Source organism: Phragmites australis, chromosome 21 (genome assembly GCF_958298935.1).
Source record: "Phragmites australis chromosome 21, lpPhrAust1.1, whole genome shotgun sequence".
Lineage (NCBI taxonomy): Eukaryota > Viridiplantae > Streptophyta > Magnoliopsida > Poales > Poaceae > Phragmites > Phragmites australis.
The window spans coordinates 703,996-731,864 of NC_084941.1; the positions used below are offsets into that span (position 1 = coordinate 703,996).

The 27,869-nt window shown below is 41.4% G+C and overlaps 3 protein-coding genes across 4 annotated transcripts; all 3 read right to left on the minus strand.

The window, feature by feature from the left end:
• Positions 1-2,260: 2,260 nt before the first annotated feature.
• LOC133903941 (serine/threonine-protein kinase BSK2-like) lies at positions 2,261-6,958 on the minus strand. 2 transcript variants are annotated; one of them, XM_062345438.1, is made up of 10 exons: positions 6,666-6,958; positions 6,282-6,538; positions 6,042-6,177; positions 5,543-5,676; positions 5,247-5,352; positions 4,821-4,906; positions 4,291-4,479; positions 4,038-4,196; positions 3,339-3,428; positions 2,261-2,991 (listed from the first exon to the last, which is right to left on the minus strand). In XM_062345438.1, the coding sequence occupies exons 1-10, from the start codon at positions 6,748-6,750 to the stop codon at positions 2,740-2,742; spliced, it is 1,494 nt and encodes a 497-aa protein (XP_062201422.1). In that variant the 5' UTR covers positions 6,751-6,958; the 3' UTR covers positions 2,261-2,739. The 2 variants fall into 2 exon arrangements, with proteins under 2 accessions (XP_062201422.1, XP_062201421.1); XM_062345437.1 differs by having other exon boundaries at positions 3,339-3,452.
• A 7,473-nt stretch (positions 6,959-14,431) lies between these two features.
• Positions 14,432-19,338, minus strand: LOC133903706 (pyruvate kinase isozyme G, chloroplastic-like). Its single transcript, XM_062345148.1, has 12 exons — positions 18,977-19,338; positions 18,050-18,313; positions 17,808-17,973; positions 17,087-17,221; positions 16,896-17,006; positions 16,714-16,802; positions 16,280-16,342; positions 15,971-16,146; positions 15,674-15,776; positions 15,222-15,397; positions 14,963-15,071; positions 14,432-14,810 (listed from the first exon to the last, which is right to left on the minus strand). The coding sequence occupies exons 1-12, from the start codon at positions 19,172-19,174 to the stop codon at positions 14,697-14,699; spliced, it is 1,704 nt and encodes a 567-aa protein (XP_062201132.1). The 5' UTR covers positions 19,175-19,338; the 3' UTR covers positions 14,432-14,696.
• A 1,201-nt stretch (positions 19,339-20,539) lies between these two features.
• Positions 20,540-26,203, minus strand: LOC133902867 (uncharacterized). Its single transcript, XM_062344186.1, has 6 exons — positions 25,993-26,203; positions 25,818-25,889; positions 21,662-21,778; positions 21,436-21,470; positions 20,972-21,072; positions 20,540-20,844 (listed from the first exon to the last, which is right to left on the minus strand). Exons 1-6 carry the CDS (start codon positions 26,106-26,108, stop codon positions 20,758-20,760), a joined length of 528 nt encoding a protein of 175 aa, XP_062200170.1. The 5' UTR covers positions 26,109-26,203; the 3' UTR covers positions 20,540-20,757.
• Positions 26,204-27,869: the final 1,666 nt, after the last annotated feature.

The following is a 27,869-nucleotide window of genomic DNA, read 5'->3' on the forward strand; positions in this document are numbered from 1 at the left end:
CCATGCCGAATATCAAACGAGCGAGATCCGGCTCCGGCTGTTCAACTTCACCTAAGCAGAGGAAAGTGGAAACAGCTCGTAAAATAGATCCAGCTGATCAAATACCGGCGACTAGCGCAGGTTTTTAAAAAAAAAGAGAAAATATGTAATTTCATTAGTGTTTTTTTATTTTGACTCGTATAGCCAAGTGTTCCGGCGTGATGTATTTAATACCATCTTAATAGTTTAGATAGGTTATGGCTAGTTTATAAGCCTTCACGCTACAAATATAGCATCTTCGAGGTAATCTTTTTACACGAAACGATGATAAAAATGTAAAATGTGTTATACGTATGTAAACCTGCTCTATAGGTGGACTGAATTGCAAACGAATTTAGAGATGTTGATTATGAGATGCACATTAGTACTAGTATTAGTCACGTGTTGTACCTACTAATGGAACACTTTTTAAAATAAAGGCAGCATTATATTAAACTAACCGATCATTACAAAAGTATGATCAGGATCATCTCCGGAGGCTCATTAAACCAAACTAAACTAGTATAAATTGATCAGCTAGCTTAGTTATAACATAGGGATATAAGGAGGTATCTAATTAATAGTTAGTTTAGATTATTATTTTAGTTCATGTCTCTTTACGTAGCAATTAAGTGTAAGTGTATCTTTATTTAATCGAGCAAGTTAGGATCGATCCAATAAAAATAAGAATTAAAACTTGCATTCCTAGTATAACATGAGCTGCCTCGTTACACCGGCTAGGGACGTGAGTAAAAGAGACAAAAGGGTACCCAGTAATTGAATTTTTAACACCCTGAACAATGACTCCAACATGAGATCTACCACTAATGGGACATCTATTGCTTCCTGAAGCCATACCATTGATTAACATCTACCTCGTTCGTACACTTGTTGCATGCCAACCCTGCCTCTTCTTGCATGCATGCCACACCGTTTCCATCTGTATAGACAACTACTTGGCTTCTTGTCTCAGCATCACATCCTTTGGTCCTATAGTCCCAAGTCTCCAAACTCCGCTATCTTAGTCTCAATATAAATGGTTGAAAAAAGTTGGCAGTGACTTGCACGAATTGGCTTGTAAGCGTAGGCTTATGGCTGAGGAAAGGACAAGGAGTTTGAGAGTGGAAGGCATCAGGAGAAATCGTCTAAGAGTTGCCCGATACAAAAGTAGTCGTGATCAGCCAAATCAGGGGGCCATCTTGTGAAGAATTGGTGTCTTCCGTGATACTCGTTGTAATCATTGTTGAGGAACAGAAACGATTTGGTACTTCTTGTCTGCTAATCATTGTGTGTGTGTCTTGCCACATATGATAGAATGCAATCGTATAAAGTTTATTCAAACAGGCCCTTGATGTCTACAACGTGCTCACGACAACACCTCAACAATAGTAGCTTATGCCTTTAAAAATGCGGGAAAATCTTTAGATTTCCACATAAATTACAATTTTCTATATAAATTTCTCGTGTTACAAACATGCTTCCACGCTTCAAGTGATTACAACTGTAAGCTAGTATCGAGTTTCATAGTGTATGTCAGCAGCTGATGGTCGGTGAATAAGTCTGCTGAAAGTGAGAGCAGTCACTTTCTGCTGCTACACTTTCGGCGAGCAACTCTTTTTGTAATGTTTTCGTTATTGTTTGGATGCGAGTTAGTGCACACAAAACAAACAAACAAAATATAATGCTCCAAGTCGTGCAGGAACCATCAAGTTGAATTTCGAAGGGACGAGGACCCCATGCATCTCTCTCAATCGCTTTATTTTTCTGACTCTCTTTTCTGCTTTTCCTGCCAAGTGACGACAAATAGTTTATTTTTCCTGTAGGGAGACATTTTTTTTAAGAAGCAACGAAACATCATAATTTCTTGTGCTTCTAATTAATCTTTTCTATTGAGTTGTGATCTAAACATTTTAACTGGTATTAATGGAATTTCGTAGTAATTCTAGTGTCAGGATAAAATTTTGCCAGAATTCGTGAAATTTGCAAAGATTGCATGCAAAATTGCGGCGATTTCTTCTAAAAAGAACCTTACGAGTTCGAGACACCACTGACGACAGTCAAAATTATGCTAGTTCCTACGGCGACCAGCGCTCCATATGTCACATCATATCATAGTTGCCGGTATGTGCTATTTTGAAATGATAAACAGCTCAGCAAGCCCTCAGAATGCAAATGACCAATGAAGATCGGCCAAGAATCAAGCAGCACATCATAACTGTTCAAGAAGAGAAAAGGCAGCACATAAAAATATGCTACTAGAATTGAATGGAATTCAGATGGCTCTAGTTTATTCTCCTTAGCTAATCACAAGGAACCCGCCTTTTTCCCACACCACTCGTGTCCTCTGGCCCAAAGATTCCAATAGAAACGAAAAAGGAGAAGAAAATGTTAGAAAGCATCCCCATAATTACAACAATCTTCTCTCCAGAGGAGCATTGCAATTGCAATGATCAGCAGATCCTGCTGCCATCACTCGCGAAGTGAAACAACGTGCAACTCACAGAAGAGGATATGCACTGCATGCCCCTTCTTTTATCTTCCATTCCAGGTCACAACAACACCACTCATTATCGACATTCGGGCGGAGATTGCACAATAAAATGCTGCATTTCAATCCCACTCCTAGTAGTGCAACAGACGCCCCAGTGAACAATTTGGACACTCACCATTGTACCTTCTCTTTCAAAAGGCAACGGTATAGGGAAGCCGTGACCATGGTCCCTAACTACGCCAGCTGTTTTGCTTCTTGGCCTCAAACGTGGCTCCGTCATTGAGCATGTCCTGTGCGTCGGTTTCCATGCCGAGCTTTGAGAGAGCAAGGGCTTGGAGGTAGAAGGCTGTAGGCCACTCGGGCATGCAGACCTGGGCCTGCATTGCGTCCCGGAGAGCAAGCTCCGCTTGCCCATTCATCAAGTAGGAAAAACTGCGCCTGGCAAAAACTGTAGCTGAAGGCGATTGCATCATTGCAACTAGCTGCATCACAGCAAACGGGCTTGTCATATTTCAGGAGATACAGATTCAGAAAGCATGTATAAGTCACAAATACAATGTTTTAGAAGCATTACAACAAGAGTGAGGAAGTAAAATCCATGTCACATGTGGGGCTAAGCACTTGAGCTAACAGGCTGAGGGCCAAACCAGTTAGGAATATTGAATTGTTGACCAGTTTGGCAGTTACATGAGATGGTTATTTCTTTCTGTATTAAAGCCCCACCACAACTTTCATCGAATCCAAACTATCATAAAGAAGAACTGCATGGACATTGTGATAGTCTGCTAGCATAGTTAAACAGAAATGAAGAGAACAGGGATTTAGATACCTTTGAGTAGTAGTCAATTGCAGTCTTGAAATCCTTGTCTCTAAATGCAATATCACCAAACTTCTTTGTATTCAGCATCTCTTGCACTTGCTGGGTCCATTCTTGAAAGGATAACTTCAGTTTTTACAGCAGCATAAACATGCACCAGATAAATTTGGCTTTATCTTAACAAAACAAATAGGTAGGACTTCGTAATTTCTAAATATTTGAGCAAGTAAAAACACAAAGAATAAGGTTTTAAAGTACATGTTGGATTCTGCACACACAATAAAATGTGAAAAAGGAGTCTAAAGTCTAGTGAACAGTACAACCTCCCAATTAAACACTGATAAAATGCATGGTTATTCCACACAAAATTATTTGCCTTTTGGACTAAGACAAGCAATAATATATTTTAGACAAGTCAACTTCTCTACATAGCCAAGAGAGAACGTCACAGATACACAATTCACATTCTACATGCACATGACGTGCCTTCAAAATTTCTTCTTTATTCTAACCATGCAATGCTGCAAAGCTCTGAGTGGAAGGAACAGGAAGCTTGACAACCAGAAAAAGATTTTTAAAGAAAAAACTTGATGAGTCAAGAGGACACTAAAAGCAAAGAAGATCAGAAGGCCAAGGAAACTTCATCACAAATTGATGGCATACGTCAGAATGCATCATAGGGGGGGGGGACTAAAATTGATTGTAAGTTACCTCACTTTCGGCACCTTCATCATCTTTATAACCTGTTTTGAGCAAAATATCATGCACTGCTGTAAGATCCATTCCGGCGCAGGCCTTCCCAAGTGGAGAAAGAATAGTTGGCAATACTGACGCGGATTTTGTAATGCCCATTAACACATACGATGCTACCTAAATTAGGATTCATAACAGGATGGGCAATGTTACTGGAGGCAATGAAGGGGGAAAAAAGGAACACCTGGAAGAAAGAGCTCTAGTTATTTACCTCCTTTTGCTTCTGAAGAGGACCAACAGAAGACAAGAGATACTTTATGTTCGGTCTGTCCCTAGCTTCAAACTGCAAACATTTCGATGCAAGATCAACCAGTTTCGAAGCATCTTCATTAGCATACTGCCCTTCTAAGGAAGAATCCATCAGCAACAGTATATTCTTTCCTCTTATTAAATCTAATGCCTGGAGTTCCAATAAACCAAATAAAATGAGAAATTCATTAATATAACAACATTGGAATATACCAATACAACGCCTAGCATATGTTCTCAATCATTCTGTTCTGTTATATGAGTGCACTTTGTTAGTGAAATAGTCAAGAAAAGGTAGTATTGTGCTCATCGTATATAATGGAAATCTAGTACCTAGCCAATAGCTGTGAGTTCATGGTCCAAAGCTCACAGCAGTCCATCAATGCAAACATTCTACCAACAAGCAATGTGATGAAAGGGAAACGCTAACAGATATTCTATAAAGATACTCTTCTTGAGAAAAAGCAAAGCAAAGTTTCAAATGAAGCATACATGACTAGGAGGAATGTGTTTCCCGCTCAAAAGATCCAACAGGACAGTTCCGTAGCTATATATCACACTCTCGGGGATTACTCTGCCTGCCATTCAAGATTGAAGCACAGATTATTCAGTGTGGTCCAAAATAGCTACTGTAAGCAGTAGTAGGGATCGAAGAATATAAAGCTGCAAACAATTAACCGTGACCCAAAAGGTATATATTTACTGACACTCAGGAAACGAGAAATTTTACAAGTGTATTCTCAAGAGAAACATAGCTTACTAGAGGTTCATAACTTAATGTCATAGACACCACAAATCTGCTAACATATAACCATTAAGCTTATAATAAGTTCACATGTGGATCTGCACAGGGCATCACCACGGTATCAGCTAATCATGAATGTGATAATAACTAGTAAGAACTAAGCTAGTTATTACCTGTTCTTAGAAACTCTGGGGGAGTGTAAGCCAGGTTGGTACTATAACTTTTTCCATCACGGCTGTTCTTCATTAGTCCAAAACTTGACAAGCGAGGATCACCTTCCTGATAGGAAACAAAAATTAGTTATAACAAGTGAAAAAATCCTTAGGTGGCCACAGAGGTCGGGAAAATTTCATGAAGTAAACTGTACTGAGCAAATTTTAGTGTTCAAAGAGTGGCAAAAGAAGCTACAATGCAAAAGTCAGCAGAAAAATGTAGTTAGACTAGAAGCTGCTAGCAAACTCGCACATACCTCATCAAAAAGTACTCTATAAGCATTCAAGTCATGGTAGATTTTCCGGTTCTCCGCATTGCAATGGTCGAGTGCTTGCACAATGTAATATGCAACCCTCAACCGCATTTCCCATGGTAATGGCTGCTTATCCCCTGTACAAAAAAAGGAAGTCGGCCGCACAGTCAAACAAAGGGAGAAAATGTGGGCTGGACTGGACACACCCACCTAGTCCGGGCTAATCACATCTGTTTTGCATGGCCCGCACAAGTCAAATGCAGCAACGGTGAAGGACAAAAGGTGCACTAAGCTGTTGAGTTAATGCAGGGAAGATTCATGGTTGGTGGCTCGATGCGATCCGATCCAACCTCCGAGGATGATCATTAGTAGGCAACCACAGACGACAACACGCCGTAACAGCAGCAACTATACAAGCAAGTGGATATGGATACTGAGGGGTGGGGGTAGGGGTAGGGGTAGGGGTAGGGGTAGGGAGAGAGGCGTGGCGGTGAGCACGTACAGTGGAAGAGATGCTTGGAGAGGGTGTCGTTGGGCATGTACTCGGCGACGAGCAGCCTCTCGTCACCCTCGGCGCAGCAGCCAATGAGGTTGACGAGGCGCTTGTGCCGCACCTTTCCCACCCCCGCGGCCTCCGCCTGCAGCAACAACAACAATGCATCGTTTCGCGTCGCATTGCGAGATCCGGAAGGGGATCGAATCAAACGAAGTAAGCAATCAGCGCGGGCTATATGTAGCGTACGAGGAACTGCTGCGGGTCGGGCCAGGAGAGGCGCGAGAAGCGCTTGACGGCGATGAGCCGCCCCCCGTCGAGTCGGCCGCGGTAGACGACGTTGGGCGCCTTCTCGCCGCTCTCGGAGACGATGACGTCGGCGCTGAATCCCTTGGTGGCGGCGCGCAGCTCGGCCAGCGCGAACTCCCTGAACGTCGGCACCGCCCGCTTCGCCGCGTCCTTGTCGTCGCTGTCGCCTCCCCCGTCCGCGCCGCCGTTCGCCGCCTCTGCGATGGAAACAAACAAAGCGCCCGCAGATGCATTCGATTAGACGGATTCGATGCGCGCGTTGGGGAAGGGGGTTAGGGTTTACGCAGCATCAGCGGCGGCGGCAATGGCGGCGGGCTCGCTTACCGGGATCTGCGGGGTTGTCGGCGGGGAGCGCGGCGGCGTCGTTGGGCGGCAGCGGGCCCGCCGGCTTGGACAGGAAGCAGCCCATGGAGATCTGAGCGAAGCTGATATGGTCGGTGGAAATGCAAGCGCAGGGGCGAATGCGAGAGCGTGAAGTGAAGCAGAGAGGGGCAGGGAGTGAGGTGAGGTGAGGTGGGAGGGAGGCAGGGCTCCGAGGGAAGCGCGGCAGCACACTGCACAAAGAGGGAGGGGGGATGGATTTGTATGGAGCGGTGCCCAGAACCTCCTCCTCCTGTTCCTGTAGCACCGCTTACATGGGCGTCATATGTCCGTCTAAATATACACTTTAAAGTTGCCGAGCCGGCACATCAAATTAATGTTTGATTAGAGAACAAAATAGGATACCATGATTTTATGCTATTTTCCGACATTTGGTTAGAGAGCCCTGTAGAATGAGATGACTTTTATTAGAGAATATTTCTTTAGACGTTGAACGAGAGTATTTTAGAAAGTTTCTTGAACATAGATATTTCCCTCGAAACGTGAGAATAATGTTAGGTCCGAGATTCTAAAATAGGATGATTTTATTCCTCTAACTAAACAAATATCTGAAATCATCTTATCTTTAAATACATAGATGAGGTCATCTATCTCACTTCATTCTCCAAACAAATGCTACCTATGATCTCCTTAGAGGATACTATAGAAGAGGCAGTAAGAGATTTTGGCGCGATGGAGTGCCGTATAACAGAACTCATAGACGCTTGTTGATTACGTCTTTGCAAGGTGTTTTTGTCAAATTTATGATAACTCTTTGTATTGTCTACCTATGCATAATAATTTCCAAACTTTATACCTGTGTGTGGATTTGCGAGAACTCCATTCTAGTCACCTAGATTGCAGCGAGGGTCTATGTGTTGTATGGACTTGCACATTGGTGTCTTAGAAAATGTTCTAGCATATATGCAGATTCAGTCATATTTGGACGAAGAAACTCGACTTGTATGTCGATCCAATGTGCCAAAAAGTCGGGCACAAACCTACAGGTTAGCAAAAGATAGTACTCCATATTGCTAGTTCATTTGGTTGGTACTTTCTATTACTAAAGAAAAAAAACAGAGAAAATATGCTTTTTAGAGTGGGCAGGAAAGAACTCACCGACCGATTTTAGCATTTGTGATTTATATTATCAGGCATCAGGTTCTCCAAATGTGCATATGATCGACAAAAATGATGATGAGATGTTAGAGTGGTCATAGGCCGAAGTGCACGAGACTTTTATCGATCAAGGAGTAGAAACTTGTCACACATAGGGTTATCAAATAAGCTAGTAGTTTGTATAAGCTTAGTTCATTGCAACCAAATCGATGTCAGAGAAAGCCTAGTTCATTGCAGACATGCGATTCTTCACAGAAGGTACATAATAATGATACAAATCCTTCAGACATTAACAGTGACTTAGCATTGCAACTGACAGAACTAAAACTCACATTACGTTACATTACGATGCCTAACATTGCAACTGACATGATTTAAATGCATGTTACACTACATTACGATGACTGACCTACCAACAACGATGCATGATCTAGACAGAACGTGATTACCGATCTACTATGCTCCATGATGACTCCATAGGTGCTCCACCAGATCATCACGCAGTTGGTGGTGCAATGTCTAGTTCCTGATTGCTTTAGTGATTTCTATGTGCTGAAAGATGGCTTGGTCTGGATCGCGACTTACTGTCGCTTTCTCGCCCATGTAATCATACACCTCCATCGGTGTCGCCCCTCTCGTCCACAATTATTATATTATGCATTATGACACATGCGATCATAATGTTGTGCAATGTGCTTTCTTTCCAAATTCTTCCTGGACCGCGAATTATGGCAAACCTCAACCAGAAGATGCCAAATGCGTGTTCAACATCTTTCCGGACTGATGCTTACATGAGGAAGAAATGCATGCTCTTGTTCCCTCTTGATGCTGAATTGGATTCACTATGGTCGCCCCATTCGGGGTAAATTTTATCACCTAGATAGTAGCCCATGTTATACGTGTTACAATTAATGGTGTATGACACAAGAGGCACAGTCTCGTCTGTGAACCTGCTAAAAATGTTAGAACGGTGCAAAACATTTATGTCACTCAGATCACTGAGCATTCCAAAGAAAGCATATTATATTCATAGATCTTATGATGTAACCGCCTCCATAACTATGGAGGGTTTGTGCGTATGACCGGTATATGTGTTATGCCACGCTTTCGGGCAGTTCTTCCAAACCTAATGCATGTAGTCAATGCTCCCCAATATCCCGAGGAACCCTCTCTGCTCACCAATAGCTAATAGTTGAGCAGTATTCTCTGCAGTGGGAGTACAGAGGTACTGATCCGAGAAAAGTAAGACCATAGATTGCACAAACTTTGTCAAAGCGAGCATCGTTGTGCTACCCCCAATCCAAACATACTCATCCACTGCGTCTGCATTGACTCTATATGACAGTTGCCGTATGGTAGCTGTTATCTTTTGGAGTGGGCTTAGACCCAGCTTCCCAGTGGCATCCCTCTTCTGCTGAAACCATGTGTCATGGTTCTCCGTAGCAGCGACGATTCTAAGAACAATAGTCGACTCATACGAAACCTTGGAGAGTTAATAATTGTTAGTATGCACCACAACTTATAAATATGTTAGTAGGGAAGATGGTCTCACCTACGACAGAACAATATATCACCATATATTAGGATGTCAACAAAGTAGTCCCATAATAGCCTAGCAGCACTTTCCTAATGCCCACGATCTATGATTGTATGTCCTAGCACGGAGCCACGCTGACGTGTGTGATCTTATACAGCAAACTCTTTCTCCTCGATGGTGACTAGCAACATCAATTCATCCCCATCGTCTCTCAAGTTTGATGAGAACATGAACGAATCTTTAGATGTAGATGAGCTCATTGTGTACATATGAAATACAGAGGCAATTGTGTCTCTCTACTTTGGTAGCTGCCTTCTTTTATAGCGATGACAATCTTCTCGAGCAAGCAACTCACACTAGCTTCCCATGCAATCTACCATGCATGTGCTAAATTGCTTTCACGAGAAGACTCGTGACCATGAAAGCAGCAGGCGAGTGGTTCCTGGTTTGTATAAGAAGAATCTTACACAACAAGCTACTGACGAAATGAGTTTGAAAATAAGACCGTTTATGTAAAAAACACATTTATATATTGCTGGTTTATTATTTATTGCCGTCATGAAATGAGTATCGTGCGTGCAGCTCTGCTCTTTGAATTTGGGAAAACAACAAAACCAAGATTGATGGCAGAAAAAGTTTAGGTTGGTGGCGCAACGATAGTTCTTCTCCCCATAAAAAAAAATTGCATGTACAATATATACGTATCACGTATTGCAGTCATATTGTATACACCGTGTCAGTTATAAAAAAATAATAGAATATTAGAAATCTGTTGAAAAAAAAATAGAAAAAAATATTGTTAAAATAAAAAAACTAAAATGAACGAATCTGAAAAAAAAGAATCTCTTTGAAAAGAGATTTTAGGCTGCAAAGATAGAAACGGTTGGGATGGTCCAAATGAGTCGAGCCGTTCTTGTTCCCACCCGCGAGCCGAGAACATCAAATAGAATAGGAAACGATCAAAGGGAATAGGAAACTATCTACGAGCACCGACTCAAGCGTCGTCATCACCGAAGGCGTCTCGCGCCACGCCGGCGTGGTCTACAGCCCGGACTGCTCCTCCTACCTCCAGCCGCCGCGCTCCTAGCTGCGCTCGACCCCCGCCACGACGTCGTCCTAGAGCAGGCCACGATAAGATCGTCGCCCCCGCCGACCACGATGAGATCGCCGCCCCTGCCGCTGCTATCAGCCATCCCTACCGAGCAGTCCGGTGCCGTCGAGATCGCCGAGATCGTCGTCCCCGACGAGTAGCCCGGCGCTACCGAGATCACCATCCAGGTGCGCCAGTGCCGCACTAGCTGACATGACCATCCAGCTAGCTTGATGTGCACTATTCTAATACAGTTGTGCTAGTGAACCAGTTGACATGAACCATCCAGGCGACCTGAATAGGAAACGATACAGAGCACTATCGGTTCATGTGATCATGTCAGCTGCTTCCCTGTGCACTAGCTGTTCTTGCCAACCGTTCTGCCTACACTAATTTGCATCGTTTTGGCATAATTGAGAAGCCAATAGTTCTTGCCAAGCTATGTCAGTTTTAGAAATACCTAAAGCCATGGGATCTAAGGAATCGATAAGCGATCTAATGAAGTTGAGTCTAACATAAATTTTTATTGTAGTTAGATCATTTTAATTTTTGTCCCATTATACTGCAAGTGAACGATATACATGGTCAAACTTTACTTGTTTCTCAAGTTGTGATGAGTTTTGCATCAAAGAACGATGCATATGAGATGTATAACTCCTATATCAAGAAGATTGGGATTAGTATTAGAAAGAGTTGTACAAAACGAAGAGGAGATAAAACTATATATCATAAGCATATAATTTGAAGTAACCAAGAAAAACGAGATGCTCACTTATAGCATGACACTTTGAAAGAAAATGCTACTACTAGGACGCCTGTAATGCTCGTGTTCAATTTGGTATTTGTCAAAAGAAAGTTTAGGTAGCCCGAAAGGTTGTGTTTGAATACTATTATTATCTTACTACTCCTAATAAAACAGACAAGTCGATATCCCAATGACATATTATAGAGGTGGATAAATCACTAATAGTCAAATAAGAGAAGCTAGAATGAAGCCAATTCAAGTGTACGAGTTTTTCAAGTAGTGGTACGAAAGAGTCGTGAATATACCTTTCTTGTGAATGAATTGTAATAATCAGATTGGTCATGAGGGCAAGGAGTATTTGCCATACAATGATGTGCAAAGGTTGTTGGGATACTTGAAGAATAAGTAATTAGATGATTCTATTTTTTATGCCATATAATTGAATGAGTAGATGATCGAATAGCTAATTTCTTCTAGACAGATGGTCAAGCTATCATGGATTATGTATGCTTTGGTGATGTTGTGTTATTTGACACCACGTTTCAGACTAACAAATTTGAAATATCTTTTGCTCCACTCTTTGGAACCATCATAAGCGGACAAATTTTTTCTAGCTGCATTGTTTTATAATGAAACCATTGAATCATTTGTTTAGCTTTTTAACACATTTTTAACATCAATTTCTTGCATGCATCTTAGCACAATTTTCACGGATCAATACGATGACACATCAACATCAATTAGTATTGTTTTTTTCCAACACAAGCCATCGTCTTTGTTTGCGATATATTTATATAAATATAGCTAAACATCTTAGTCATATAATTATCAAACATCCTTGATTTCTTATTTAATTATAAAAAATGCGTCCACAAAGATCCACATAAAATGCGCCCGCCACATAAAGCACCCCACCTCCGCTTTTAAAAAAAACAAATCTCATACCCCACCTTTTGATTTTACAATTCATACTAGTACCCCTATCATATCCCTGTAGCAGGTGATGCTTCATCTGCTGAAGCCGGTTGCTAATATTGGATAGTATCTCTGGAGCTGCCTTAGTACGATTTTGGTGCGAATGTGGAAGCCAAAGTAGCGTTGACAAATATAAAAGTCGTCTTGGCTAGGCTAAACAGGCTGCCAAAATAACAGGCATGTTCCCTCGCAAGGTCGCCGTGGAGCGGCCAAAATAAGCAACATTGGTATTTTTTTTTTTGAGATGCAGAGTCAGTCGAACTCGGAAAAAAGCCGGCACTGCACACGGCATACGATGGAGCCTGAATGGTGATCGCCTCCACGACAGCCGACGGCAGGGGCCACGGCGTTGCTGTCGCATGCTCGACACGTGGGCAGAACAGAGTCACTGTTCCGGCCGGCGGCAGGCAGGCAGGCTATCCGGGCCCACCCGTCAGGCCACGGACGTGACGCCACTAAGAGGGGCTGGGCCCCGCCACGACACGTCCAAGTCAATTCGATGTCCTCTCGAGGAACACTGACCGGCTCAGCTCCGCTCGGCTCTCTGATACACACAAAAGTAAAAAAAAGTTGTAGGATCGAATTTTTTAAAAGATCTTTTCGAGATTTTTTCTTCTAATATAATATGTGCTTTTATCCTTCTCCTATATATACTAACCGTTAGATAAAAAAAATTAATATGAATCAGAATTTCATAAAAATATTTATGTAAAAAATCTATAGAATTTGCTCTCCTGAAAAGTGGAGACTGGAGTGGCTCTGGATCTGGCTGGTCCCCTCCCCTCCCTTCACCTCGGTAGCGCAGTGATTGGAGTCATAGCCTCATAGGGCACCAACCAAATACCGTTAACTGGACTAGGCTTTACTAACTTTGATTACGTTTTTTTCGAAAAGAGGTTAAAGAAGCTCAAAACGAAAAGATGAGAAACTACACTTTGATTACGTTTTATGCCATCAGTCGTGTCCCTGAGTTACTAGTTTTATTGGATGAAGAAGATTGCCCCGTTTCATTCACAACTTGTGCCTAAGGTGGAAATTTATATTGCTCACTATAAATTTGCATATCTTGTGGCAGATATAAATATCGCCACGACATGTCTTACGTAATGAAATATCGTCGTAGTAACTCTATACAGACCTGTGTGTGAGACTGTGTTGGAAAAAAAGTTCCGCACGCGTAAGTAAGCTGAAGGTTGTGGGCATTAAGTATTACTACTAACTGAGTAATTTAATCAAATCTACATAAGGGCATCTCGAACAATACCATATCAGATCAGATTTAATAATAAGGGATAAAAATGGCTACTAATTAGTACTCCATCTATTTAAAAATAGTAAGCTTATTTTTTTGACTCGATCTTTAAAGTTGGATTTTAATAAAAATTTTCTCATAAAATATATTATTTATAGCTATAATATATATATAGTGTAATTTTTTTAATTATAAATCTAATTGTATATTTTTTATACATTAATTATTCTTATAATTTGAGTAAATATTAGACAAAGAACATAAAATTTAATCTTTCTAAAAATACGTCTACTATTTCTAAATAGAGAGTAGATAATTTACTCATTTAATCTATTGATCCGGTGATCTATTGCACGTGAGACTATATTAATTTTATAAATAATGTTATATCTAAACTATTAGGAGAGTTATCTATAATAAAATTACATGTTAGTGCCATATATAAACCCTTGTAGATAGATTTTTATAAACTATTATAAATAGCACCTATTTATATTGTTGAGGTTGGAGATTCTCGGGTAACACTGACAAGAACCGACAAAGTTAGGCTTCCATACCACAGGCGTGGATCTATCTTCTGTTTAGAGGAAAATCGATCTATTTTGCAGCCTTGAGGGGATCCTATGTGATAGCGTGAGCCTATCAGCCATATCATGGTACACAGACCCTGCGAATGATGACATGAGCTGCAACAAGTGGGTCCGGTGCCCAATCAGCTGGGACACCACATCCGCTACAATGGTGACGTGATCAGCTTGGCATGATGTGCAGCAAAGGCTAACAAGTCTCATGCCACAACAATGACCATGACCTCTTGTCTCGGCAGAAAAGTGTTCTGGACCATGCATGATATGATGATAAAGACTTTTAACTGACTCCTACAGGACAGTTCTCGGAGTAAAAGTGGCTCTGTTTTACAAATTTAACTCCCTGTTAGCTACTTGTTGAGAAGAAAATAAATCAAGTTTCACAGTGAGAACAGTAAAGACGTACATGTTGGAACACTCAGATGTGAAAAAAGAAACATGTGAAAATGAACGAATATCGAGTTAAGCTTCAGAGTCTACATGTAAATCGACACAAAATATAACTAGACGTAGCAATCTTCTCGTAAAAATTAAAATACTCGAAATTACTCATAGTATGATGATAACACTTCTGGGTGCTATCAAAATTTCTCCAAAGGTGCAATCTTCTCGTGAAAACCGGCACATCAGCACTGAACTTTCCTCACTTGAATGTGGTGAGCAGATTCCTCTCTCCAGATCGAAAGCACATCAACCCTGAACTTTCCTCACTTGAATGTGGTGAGTAGATTGCTCTCTCCAGATTGAAGTCACTCCACTCTGAACAAGGGTGACATAGTCCCCCTTCTTCACATATTGCGCTTTCTGTTGAACATTCAAACCATCAATCAGAAAGGAAATCAAAGAAATGTGATAAACTTCAATCAGGGACAGATAAGTTCAGCATTAACAATACATGATTTTCTGAATAATTATCAACAAAAAAAAAATCAGCAGTACCGAGCACATGGCCTTACCAGCAAGCTGCTAATTGCTCTGGAGAAAGTTTCTTCTGCATCGTCAGAGAACTGCATGTAAATAGGAACGACACCCTGATAGAGTGCCAGCCGTTGCTTCACTCGTTCCCTGCAACAACAGTTTCGCCTAATTGTCAAAGTACTCCAGAGCTTCTTTCTCCTTTCGATCATTTAATTGATGAAGGCTATCTAGTGCACTTGATGCAAAGCATGCTCCAAAGTTGATCTCATTGAAGGAAAGCATCACAAAACAACTTACTCATTTGTAAATGCAAATATTGTAGACGAGGGACGGTAGTGGCTCAGAAGGACAGCCATGGAGCCTGTCTGTGTAAATACAATAATCGGTGTACGAAGGGTGTTTGCCATCATTGTTGCATGAGATCCGAACATTTTACTTAGCTGGCTTGGGGAAAATTCCTCATTGAGGAGAACCTACAAAAGAATCATAAGTCATAAGAAAACACGAGATCAAAATAACAGGAAATATCAGATGCACAAGAGTATTTTGGTGCACATATGCACAAACTCAATCTTCATCATTGGTTCCAATCTGGATGGCCCAAGTGGGGATACATCCGAAAACAGATGGTGTCTTTGCCTTAAAAAAGGAGCTAGCCGTGTCTGAACAGTGAACACTGAATAATGCAGAAGCCACCATGTGGTGAATTTGAGGGCGCGAAAAGGATGGTGAATCGAAAAGGACCATACCTGTGTAGGTGAAACAAGACTGGGAGAGGTAGTTGGGTTATAAAGGCTAGATTCTGTTCTAAGTGCCACAGTGTGCATCACCTTGACTGCCTTTAGTGGGTACCTAAGCGCAGAAATATGCAAACCAACCGAGGTAAGTCAATTTGCAATATACATATGAACAAGCTAATGGACCAACCACACAACAGCCAAAATTCTAGCTCTCTAAAAGGCCTTAAAGAAATGAATTGTCTGCATGGTGCAACGAACAATACAACTAAAAGGGCATTTAAACCCCAAGATATGTTGAAACCTTACTTTCCATGAGCAGTTTCACCAGATAACATGATAGCATCAGCACCTTCCCGGACCGCAATTGCTATATCAGAAACTTCTGCCCTTGTTGGAGTAGGATGATTTATCATGCTTTCCAACATATTTGTAGCAACAATGACTGGTTTCTCCATGCTTCGGCATGTTCTGACAATCTCCGCCTGAGAAGGTAAAACAGTTGCAATTTATATGATGTTGCTGCTTGGTTGCATTCACACACGACATTCTTTACCAAATACAGGAATAAATGACGGATTTGGTTCTCCTAAAACTATACATGCCATGTAGTCTCACCTGTAGCAAAGGAACATCCTCAATCGGAAGTTCAGCACCAAGGTCTCCTCGAGCCACCATTGCCTATAAAGATTTCAAGAAGTTCAGTATCTAGAATTAACTAAACGGTCCATGAAGACGTTTTTTAATCAGACCTAGACCTGTAAATAAGACCAGCATGCATCACATACAGTATATATCCAGTCAGAGAAGACTACTGCTTTTTATGCTACATACAAGCAACTCTCAAGAAGAAAAAGACAAGAGCAATGTGGTCTAAGATCCAAGAAAGCTCTTCATTCCTCAACACAGATTACTTCATTCGCTTATCATGAGTTCATGGCAACTATCAAAAGAATATTACATTTTTCCATCGTACAACTCCTTTCTCTTGCTGTCAGTTTACTTCTTTTTTAGCATTAAGAGATTGACACAGAGGATGGCCATGGTCTTACCCCATCTGAAGCAGCAATAATGGACTGGAGATTTGGTATCGAATCCGCACTTTCAATTTTTGGAATGACATGTATATCTGCATTAGCACCTGGATATGAAAAGATCCAAAAAAACATCAACTAAGTTCTCATTTCCCAACATAGATAACCAGGGCTTCCATGGATGACAGAGAGAGCCTTACTTTTAAGGTAGTCCTTCAGTTCATGAATAACTTTGGCATCCTTCACAAAGGAAACAGCATAGAAATCAACGCCATTTTCGACACCAAATTTTATGTCTTCCCAATCCTTCTCTGTTGGAACAGAAGAGCACGTCAGCACTCTGGATGCTACTATGTGGCAGTTAGACCTGTCAGGAGAGAAACAAACTAACCAGTAATAGATGGCAAAGTAGCACTCTTTCCACGGACATTTAGGTGGCGCCTTGATTTCAATTCCCCACCATCAACTACTTTGCACTTGACTGTATCAGCCGTTTTAGACTTCACAGCAAGCGACATCATTCCTCCTGTAGCACAAACAGTAGGATGATGGATTAGAAACTGTAACGTTATATCATGCAATGTTTAATTGCAAACAAGTGAATTAACTCATGGAAGGAGGCAACCAAAGAATCTGGTAATGTCCATTGTAGGACAGTAGTAATACAAAATCAACAATCAAATTACAGAAAGAATGGAAAAAAAACTCTATTGCACTAGAAACATAGTACTCCCTTCGGTCACAAATACATAACGTTTTGGACAAGACATGGTCTCCAATGCATAGCTTTGACCACTATTTCCTATTAGGATATGTTTATGAAATCCAATAGATTTGTGATATTATGAAAGCATTCGTCCAAAATGTCATGCATTTTTCAACACATATGATTTTTAATGTTTCCAAACTTAAAAATCTTAAATCTGTTGCTAGTCAAAGTAAAGTTTGACACAACCTTGCCCAAAATGTCATGTTTTTATGATTGGAGGGAGTAGTAGGGAAAATTTTGAATACATAACTCACATGGCATGAACAAGAACTCACTTCAACAAAGAACTAATCATCCAGGCCCATTAAAAATATAATTTGAAGATTGAGAGATTGGTCCTCACCATCTACTAACAGTATGTCGCCAACTTCAACATCATTTATGAAGTCATCATAATTCACACTGACAGTGTCTTCAGTGCTCACCCCTCTTTTAATCGTGAAGCTGAACTCTTGACCTTCATTGAGCATGATTGGCTCTGGAACATCCCCACTTCTCACTTCCGGGCCCTGCATCGCTCAAATTCAGTCATAAGAAGTCATCTGGCTGTAGCATTCGGATTTAGTGTATTCAGCAGAGATATACCTTGGTGTCCAGCATGATGGCGATAACATTGCCATCAGTGTTCTGTGCATTGTACTCCTTGACCAAATCAATCACCTTCTGGTGTGACTGGTGGTCACCATGGGACATATTTAGCCGTGCGACATTCATTCCAGTCTCCGCAAGCTTCCAAATCATCTCACGAGTGTTGGTTGAGGGGCCTATGGTGCATACTATCTTTGTCTTCCTCCGAGAATCTGCAGCAATCACCTGTGAGGTGATTTCAGTAGTAGCCTCACTAGTCATCTGCATCAGAAATGACAAATCTGTGACCACATGAAGTTACCACTTTACACGATTAATTACCCTTCCATGTATCATATTCAAACTTACTAAAAGTCTAAAATAAGCTGAATATTGATTAAAAAAAACTACAGACAAAGGTGGACATTGCGTCGAAATCTGAAACCAACTGTTTCGACTCAAGTAATCGACATCGTGGAGCAAGCACAGGCACCAAATCAAATCAAGTAATAGGAACAAACAGTTCTCTAGATATGCTGGAAATGAGCATTTTTGTGGCGAGAGCTTGTAAATCTAATACGCTATTGCTGCGGCTCTTCTCACTCTTCAAATGACAAGCATCAAATCCATGCCGATACGTGAAGCTGGAGCAAATCACACCTTAGACCCAAACAAAACCTGGTACCGGGATCAGATGATCAATCGCTGTTCACTAACAATCTTGCAGCGACGACTACACTTCGATCACTAAAGGCGAATCCCAGCGCTCGGGATCCACTAAACAGACCGTTGAGTGCCCAATCCATAGCGAGGTCGAAGCAACCGTAGCGAAACCTGAGACCAATCTCCTCGAAACCAAGTAACCGTCCCAAACACTCACTCAGGGATAGAAAGCGGAGCAGTAGCACTGCCAAGTGTGCAGGGAGACGGAAGGGTGCCACTCACCAGAGCAGGCACCGCGCCGTTGGTCGCGCTGGCGAGATCCGCCGTCACCCTCTCGGAGGCGGTCGTCCGCAGCGACCGCGCCGCCACCGCCCTCCTCGGCTGCGGGGGCGCCGCCGTGGGGGCGGGAGGAGCCGGCCTAAGCGCCGGCGCCGCCATCCTCGCCGCCGCGAACCCCCCGATCTCCGCCGCCGCCGCCATTGGGTGCCGCTTGCTCCGCGCCGCGCTCGAGATAGTAGTATACTACTACGATCACTCGTGGAGGGAGGCGGCGGAGGCTGCGGTGCGCGTGCGTACGAGAGAGCTCTTCACCGCGAGGGCGGAGGCGAGGTGTCCCTGGGCCGCGTCTTTATACGCCGCAGGGGGAGGCGAGGCCGGGCGCCCCTCGGTTGCAACGCCCGAGGGAGCCGGAGCAAGCCTGGCACGCACGAACCTGTTACAGGTGGGCCCGCTAGTCTGTTAGGCCCACACGTCAGTGTGCATGGGGGTTGTCTGGGCCCGCGCGTCAGAGACCTTGTGCCTCTGGGTTCGAGTGGGGGCGAAGAGGAATATGCCACGAGGAGACGGCGATGCCAAGTGGAGGCCGAGGGCTTACTGACATGTGGGGTCAGCGAAGGGGGCGGAGATGGCGAGGCGGGCATGGTTGAACGCCCACGAGCAGTTAAGACGTTTTCGTCGAGGCGACAAGGCGAAAGCAATGCTGCTCTTCTCCAGAGGCGTTGTGCGAATTTTTTTAATTTTTTAATTTAATTTTTCAAATTTAGTAATTTTAGGCCCCGGTTTGAAAAAATAGCACTATAGGCGTACGGAGAAGAAGACCATTTATATTATGGTATGATTGGTTGTTTGTACTTAGATCTTATCGTATAGACGATATATATAGGTGAAACGAAGTTATATTTATTAAAAAAGAATATTTATTTGATTTTATTTGTCTGAACAGACTGAGCTAAAATTTTGTTTAGTTGACTGAATTTAAAATCATATGAGCATATGTAAAAATTAAGATTATGATTGATTACTCATATGAATGTGATTTTATAACACTGACAAGTGAGTCTACCTATATGAGTTTGTATCCGCCGTGCTAGTCTGTAGGTGTACATTTACATCTATTGAACTAGGCTAGAACAATATATAGAAGCAACTAAACACGTTTCTCGTTGAGATTATACGCATTCGTCGAGAAAAAATCTATCCATAAAGACGACCAATCACACCTATAGTAATTTGAATTATAAAAGGAATGGAATATGTATTTTTTTTAAACATGTCACCCTTGGACTTTCACCGGGCGACGCCTATCCATACTATTTTTCAAACAAACGTCTAAAATTATTAAATTTGAAAATTGAAAAATTTATGATCACGTCACGGCCCAGGCTGCCAATCTTCGTCGGTTGGGCCATCAAATGGGCTGGACGATCGCAGCAGGGCGAGATGGTCCATGTTGGCCCAAGCCACACGGCTGGATTGCTTGGATATGCGACGGCAGCTACCGCGGCCGCCACCGTCCAATACATGACATGATACAGAACTTCCAAGACCAACACGAACAAAACAAAGTAATACGACAGGCACCATCCTTATTTTGGTGTATACTGGATGTGTGAATCTACGATTACAAGAAGACAATATGCTACAAAACCAAGGTGGCCTTTCCTAGACAACAGCATTGTCGATGTTACAGATTTTAAGAACAGATACAGCACATTTCAGCTCATTCTGATATCGATTCGAAAGAGAGAAAACACATTATCACTGCCTACAAGGTAGTAAAAGCATCAACAAGTGACTCCGAATGGAAGGACTGCAGCTGCCACCGGTCTGCCCTCTTCGTTCAGAATATTATAGGTCGAAGCCGCATTCCTCTGCAAACAATGGAAGCCTTAGCTATGAGCAGAGCGACAGCAAAAGTTTTTTAGCTTTGTTTTTTTTTTAAAAGAAAAAGATGATAACATAGTGCAAAAAGGGGCATCTTGTCGTTAAAATGCATACCGAATCAACTGCTTCCAGTTTCATTCCAGTTGACCGAATGAACTTCCGCAGCTCAGGACTGACTGGCTGCATGTGTCTTCCACAACCAAGAATCAAGATCTCTGGAGAAGAATTGACATAAGAAATGCCATGAACCACATCACTATTTGCACCAATGAGGATGAAATATAAAACAATATAGGATAACAAGATTTGGAGCAATATCTTGAGCCCCACCAATAAGAAAATGTTGGCACATCAGCATCATGCACAACTAAGAACTGTCCATTGACTGAGCAAAATAGACAAGAAATAACCAACCATACAAAATCATGATCATGCATATTTTTTAGCTTTCCAATAGAGCTGCACCATGGCCATTGGTCCATAAAATAAAATAAATAGTGCCCATGTAAAACATTGGATGATGACATTAGCATAAAAAATGCCTGAAGGTAATAGAGTATTTGCTAAGACAAAATTACCTGGGATAGGGTGCACAACTTTGAAGATTGATAAACTGCATTATTGAAGCAAGAAAAGTGTTAGTAAATAACATATAAACAGGAATACAACCAACACCACAAGCACAAACAAAACATAACAGTCACATAATGCACCAATTTCAAGGTATCAAAGCACTAAGATCCATATATATAATGGAGCATACAACACTGCCACCAACCTCTGAGCTTCAAGCTTGAATCATACCTTTCAGCAGTTATCTCGGAAAAAGTTTTGGGTGCCCATGTCATTATCTTGTTTTCTACTATCAGCAAGCTGCCTTCGTACTTTACATTGTTAATCTTGAATCCAGTGTCATCGTACCTACAAACAAAATAACACCTGAGATACTTGATAGAATATGAGAATGTAGTAATGTACAAGTTCAAATAGAGGTACAGAACTAAATGATACAGCTTACTGAATTTTCTTCGATCAAAACATAATATGAGAACTCTAAGCCTCTAAGATATCGTGAAATTCAAGCACATCCTGGTTACTAGTTTTTTCTTGTGTTACTCTTGCGAATTGCATATCAGTGAGGCTGGCGAATTGTTTGCAAGGAATGATCACCAAAATTAGCAAAGCAAATGGACAGTATGAGAAACTCAGTGCATTTTGTCCAACACACCAATGATGCCTGTAGTGCCAAATGATTTTTTTAGAAGAACAGCCAGATCAATGTCCTGTTGAAACTAAAAGCAGCTTGGTACAATGATTCTCTCAACCGCCCACATTGAATGTCTAAAAAATTATTATCTCAAGAGCCAGCAGCTGAACACATCCAACATTGTACATACTATGCAGGCCTTCACTCATCACTACATTATTACAGTAAAAGGTGCACAAAGCCAGATTCATTCAAAGCTCCGAAGTATGCAGTACCCACCACCAAAAATCCAAAATAGAGAAAATGATCAGTCCCTGCTTTTATAGAAAGCAATAACTAGGGCCAACCCACCATACAATTTCCAAATTGCTAGATGGTATCTGGCTATTTGAGTTGTATTTCACATTATTCCAGAACAACTGAATCCTAGGTTTATCTAATTCTCCCAAGACCAATAGGAAAATAAGCATATTTGTGAGTCAAACATATTTCAATCACAATGATGATTTTTTGCACCAAGTAAACATATGCAGGGATAGAAAAGGTTGAATGATCACCATAGCAGAATGAGGCAACTTTGGACATGTTCGGCGAATTTCAAGACCAACATGACAAAAACAAAAGGTAAAACAAAACATCAAGTATGCCCTCTCTATTCCCTTGTATACTAGATAATCTTGTAAACCTGCTATTAGAAGAGAATTTACTACACGACCAAGACAATATTCTAGGAGGGGGGGGGGGGGGGGGCAGAGAGAGAGAGAGCAACGGCAACATATTTGGCCATACATGTCATTTTCCTCTTTGTTCAGCCCGAAAGGGATCAGTTCACTTTTTAGGAAGTTAGTTATCAGCGAATGTACATAAAAGTTAGTTCCATTTCATGTCCCAAGAAACTGAAGGATCATGACATTGGCTTTGGGGATAAAATTGAAATAGGATAGATGACCCTCATGTCTCAAAACAGTACTAGTTTTAAAATAAGCTCCATCACAGCCTCACAGCCATTCATTTGCAAACAAAAAGACCATCAAGTATAAAATTTGTGATTAGAAGAAAATATAACACAACCAAGATAAATTTTCCTAGAAAAAAAAGGTAGAGGACAAAAACAGCAAAAAAATATTTGCACATACAAGTTTTCCTCTTTGTTTAGCCAGAAAGGGATCAGTTCACTTTTGTGGATGCCAGCTATTGATAACTGTTCGTAACAATACAAGTTCCAATTCATGTCCCTAGAAGGTGAAGAATCAGGACATTGACCTTTGAGGACAAACAGCATAACATACTTGAGACACCTGATTGAATGTACAAGTTCAAACAGAGGAAAATAACTAAATGATACGTCTTACTAAATTTTCTTCGACAAAACAAATAACTACACCAAAAACATAACATGAGAACTCTAAGCCTCCAAGACATGGCGAAATTCAAGCATGTCCTGGTCACTAGTTTTTTCCATTTGTGTTACTCTTGTCTTGCGAATTGCATATCAGTGAGGCTGACAGGTTGATTTCAATGAAAGAGCAACAAAATTAGCAAAAGCAAATGGAGAATATGAGAAATTCAGTACATTTTGTCCTACACACCACTCATTCTGGCAGTGCCAAATGATTATTTTAGAAGAAGAGCCAAAGATCTCCTGATTTCTTATTGAAACTAAAACAGTTTGGTACAATGACTATATCAAGAGCCGGCAGCTCAACAAGGAAAACAGACACAACATTGAAACGTACAATTTCAGCAACTCATCAGTACATCACAATAAAGGTGCTCAATGTCAGATTCATTCAAAGCTCTGAGGTACGCAGTACCAAAGCCACCAAACTAGAGGTATAGAGAGCAATAACAAGGGCCAACCCACCATACAACAACAACAACAAAGCCTTTGTCCCAAGCAAGTTGGGGTAGGCTAGAGATGAAACCCACAAGATCCAACTAAAAAGATGATGAGAAAACAATAATAATAATAAATGTACTAGTAATATTAAAAAATAAAGTAATAAGTACAGGGAGACTGAAGTATAAGTTATGGTTCTGACACGTGGATTGCTAACTTCCACGCGCTTCAATCCGTGGATAGTTCTTTGGGGATATTCCATTTCTTCAAGTCTCTCTTTATAGACTCCTCCCATGTTAGGTTTGGTCGACCTCTGCCTCTCTTCACATTATTAGCGTACCTCAGTATCCCATTATGCACAAGTGACTCTAGAGGTCTCCGTTGGATATGTCCAAACCATCTCAACCGATGTTGGACAAGCTTTTCTTCAATTGACGCTACCCCTACCCTATCACGTATATCATCATTTCGGATCCGAAGGGCCAACCCACCATACAATTTCTAAATTGCTAGATGGTATTTGCGTTGTTTTTCTCATCATTTCAGAACAACTGAATCCTAGGTTTATCTAATTCTCCCAACACCAATCAAGGCAAATAAGCATATTAGTGAGGCAAATATATTTCAGAGATAACGATGAATTTTTGTAACAGATAAACATACACAGGAACAGAAAAGGTTGAATCATCACCATAACAGAAAAGAGGCAACTTTGGACGTGTTAGGTGAATTCCAAGACCAACATAACCAAAACAAAAGGTAAAACAAAACATCATCAAGTGTGCCCTCCCTACCAAGATTATTTTTTCTAGGGAAAAAAGAAGAGAGCAACAACAGTAACAGATTTGCCATACATGTTGTTTTCACCTTTGTTCAGCCCGAAAGGGATCAGTTCACTTTTTTGGATGTTAGTTATCGACAAATGTACATAACAACTAGTTCCAAGTCATCACCCTGTTACGAATAGCACTTGTATTCATCATGAGGGCTCTAGGCCCGAATATATACATGTACAAAGTGCTACAAAAGGCAGATAATCAAGAGCTATATAAGGCAACTAAAAGGCACTATACTAGGTAGACTATCAGCACTATATAAGACAGGAAATAATAACCATATCTCTAACAGTCCCTAGAAACTAAAGGATCATGACATTGGCTTTGAGGATAAAAATGAAGGACAGATGACCCTCATGTCTCAAATCAATACTAGTTTTAAAACAGGCTCCATCACAGGCTCACAGCCATTCATTTGTGAACAAGAGATCATCAAGCATAACCTCCCTATTCTAACATATAGTGGATAAATGTTGTAAATCTATGATCAGAGGAGAATATCCCACACAATCAAGATAGATTTTCCTATCAGAGGGAGGGAGAGAGAGAGAGAACAATAAGAATATTTGCGCATACATGTTGTTTTCCTCTTTGTTCAGTCAGAAGGGATCAGTTCACTTTTGTGGTTGCCAGTTGCTGACAACTGTTCATAACAATACAAGTTCCAATTCATGTCCCTAGAAGGTGAGAATCAGGGCATTGGCCTTGAGGATAAAAATTGAAAGGACAGATGACCCTCGTGTCTCGAATCTTCACCAGTTTTTAAAGAAAAATCAATTTCAAGCATCTGGCTTGCATCAAAGTAAACACTTCCCACCAACATACATTGGTCTCAACACATCCCTCAGAAAATTAAATCCAGTTCGTCCAGTTCCATAATACCATAATGATTCTTCCATCATTCCTCAATTCCAAGCCTAAACTACAAAGCAGAATTACACATATTGTATACAAACGAACTAACGAAGGTAGGAGGAAGGGAGCACCCCTCCCCCCCCCCCCCCCAAAAGAAAAAATTCTTGCAGTTAAACAGCAAAAAATTAACGAGACGTAAGGATGAAAGAGGAGGTCACGTACGATTGGAAGCGGAGCTGATCCTCGGGGACGCTGTCAATGAGGTTGATCTGGTCGTACAGCGAGAAGGTCCTCCTGCTCACATCCGCATCCCGATCAAATCAAGCACCCACAAGCACAGGAGAAGAACTACAGCAACAACTTGCATTTCCTCGGTCCAGCAGGATGCCTCGTGTACCTGAGCGACGGGAGGTGCCTGAGCCTGGGGCCGCTGGAGACGGGCTCGCTCCGCAGCGACTTCACCAGCTGCGGCAGCGCCGCCAGCGCCTTCTGCCCCCGCGCAGCCGCCGCCATCGTCTCCCTCCCGATTCGTCGGCCGGTCGGTTCCTCGGTGGGGGCTTGCTTGTTCTAGGGCGGATCGAGAGTTTTGCATCCGAGACCTTGTAAATTGTTGTGAAATTCGAACGAGTCCTCGCTTGGAGAGAATTGGGCCATGTTGCTGTTCATTGGGCTGGGCATGGTGCTACATGCATATTCTCAGATTTTTTTTCATATTTTCCCCGGAATTAGAAAATTATGTTTTTAATTTAAAATTTTTAGATCTATATATCTATCGTCTGTTGATTGACGATAATGACCGTTCACCTGGCACAAGATGAGCTTGATCTAGCTTTTACATGAATTTATCATCTGCTCATCCGACTGACATATAAATATGTAAATTTTTAAAATAGTCGTATATTTTTTCTAATTTCGATATATATACTACTTAATAATCTTATATACTTAAATGCTCTATATATACACTATTTATCACTTGAGATACTCTATATTATACGATACGTATGTGGGAGTACATACTCCGGAAATACTAAATATGTTTCTGAAAAACTAGTCTACACTCTGAAAGTACAAACTACATCTCCATCGTTGCTTACTGTTTGTTCAACATCTGCACAATTCGGTTGGGGAATGCTGTAACTCTTCAGGTGCCATGTTATGGGTGCCTGGAACCTGTATCATAACAATGTTGTTTTCTTGTAATTGTATTGATTGGTTTTAGTAGAGAAATAAGGTAGAAATTAAGCGCCCCTTTCGGAAGAAGAATGCAAAGAAATATTACAGTGGCACTGCTCTCTGAAGTTCTAGTACATGTACATCACTGTGATGCGAGGCAAATGCCTTCCCTGCGTACCAGCAGGCTTAAGGGATTGGTAGCAAATTGATGAAGATTGGACTGCTAGATTGCAAGGAAGAATCAGTCGACAATGATGAGCACATGTACTCAGACAATGGCAATTTTCTGAAACGAACGAGAAGCTTTTGAGTCGGGTGGTTCAGGCTATAGCATGTTGCAACAGTAGCCCAATTTTTTGGTTGTTGAGAAGTATGAGAAACAAGTACTACTACTGCCTTTGGACAGCAAGAGCATCATCTGTTTTGTTCATCTAATCTCTTCCAGTTCTGCTGGTAGTCACTCATCTGTTGCTGTCACAAGAAGTTTTCATGTGTTCTGTGAGCATATTAGAAAGGTTGGAAGAAACAGGAAGGTAAACGCTGAACTAATTAGTTTGCTATCACATACTGGAAGCAGTTTGATGGAGGACAATGAACAGGGTGCATTACAATGGCTGGACATTCACCAAGTGGGATGTCGATAAGGCGAGATTGGGCGAAGATTATATTGTGATATTTTCTCTACCAAAAGTGCAGTTCGACCATGGATTCAGGAGCAGAAGGGCATTGCAATAACATTCATGAACCCATGTGTGCTTTGCTTGCTACACTAAAGCGAGCATTCATAAAATCTTTAATTCTTTATGCACGTGAGCAGGACTAATGTTGGTGGTAGCAGGTTCAGATTTCCACGGGATCCCGGTGGCTGTAGCCTTCAGTTTACTAGGTGTGTATCAGCTGGAAGATAAACTATGCTACCTCACCAAAACTTGTTTAGTTTTATGATCTTCTTATTCAATGCCATGTACTAGATGTCCAGCTCTGTTGAGTGGGCCCTGATGTCATAGAGACAGTGTGGGGAGCTAAGGATTATAAGAGTGAGCTTAAGGTTTGAACAGGAAAAGAACAAACTGTTGTGCTGCCTACCTCTCTGTTCTT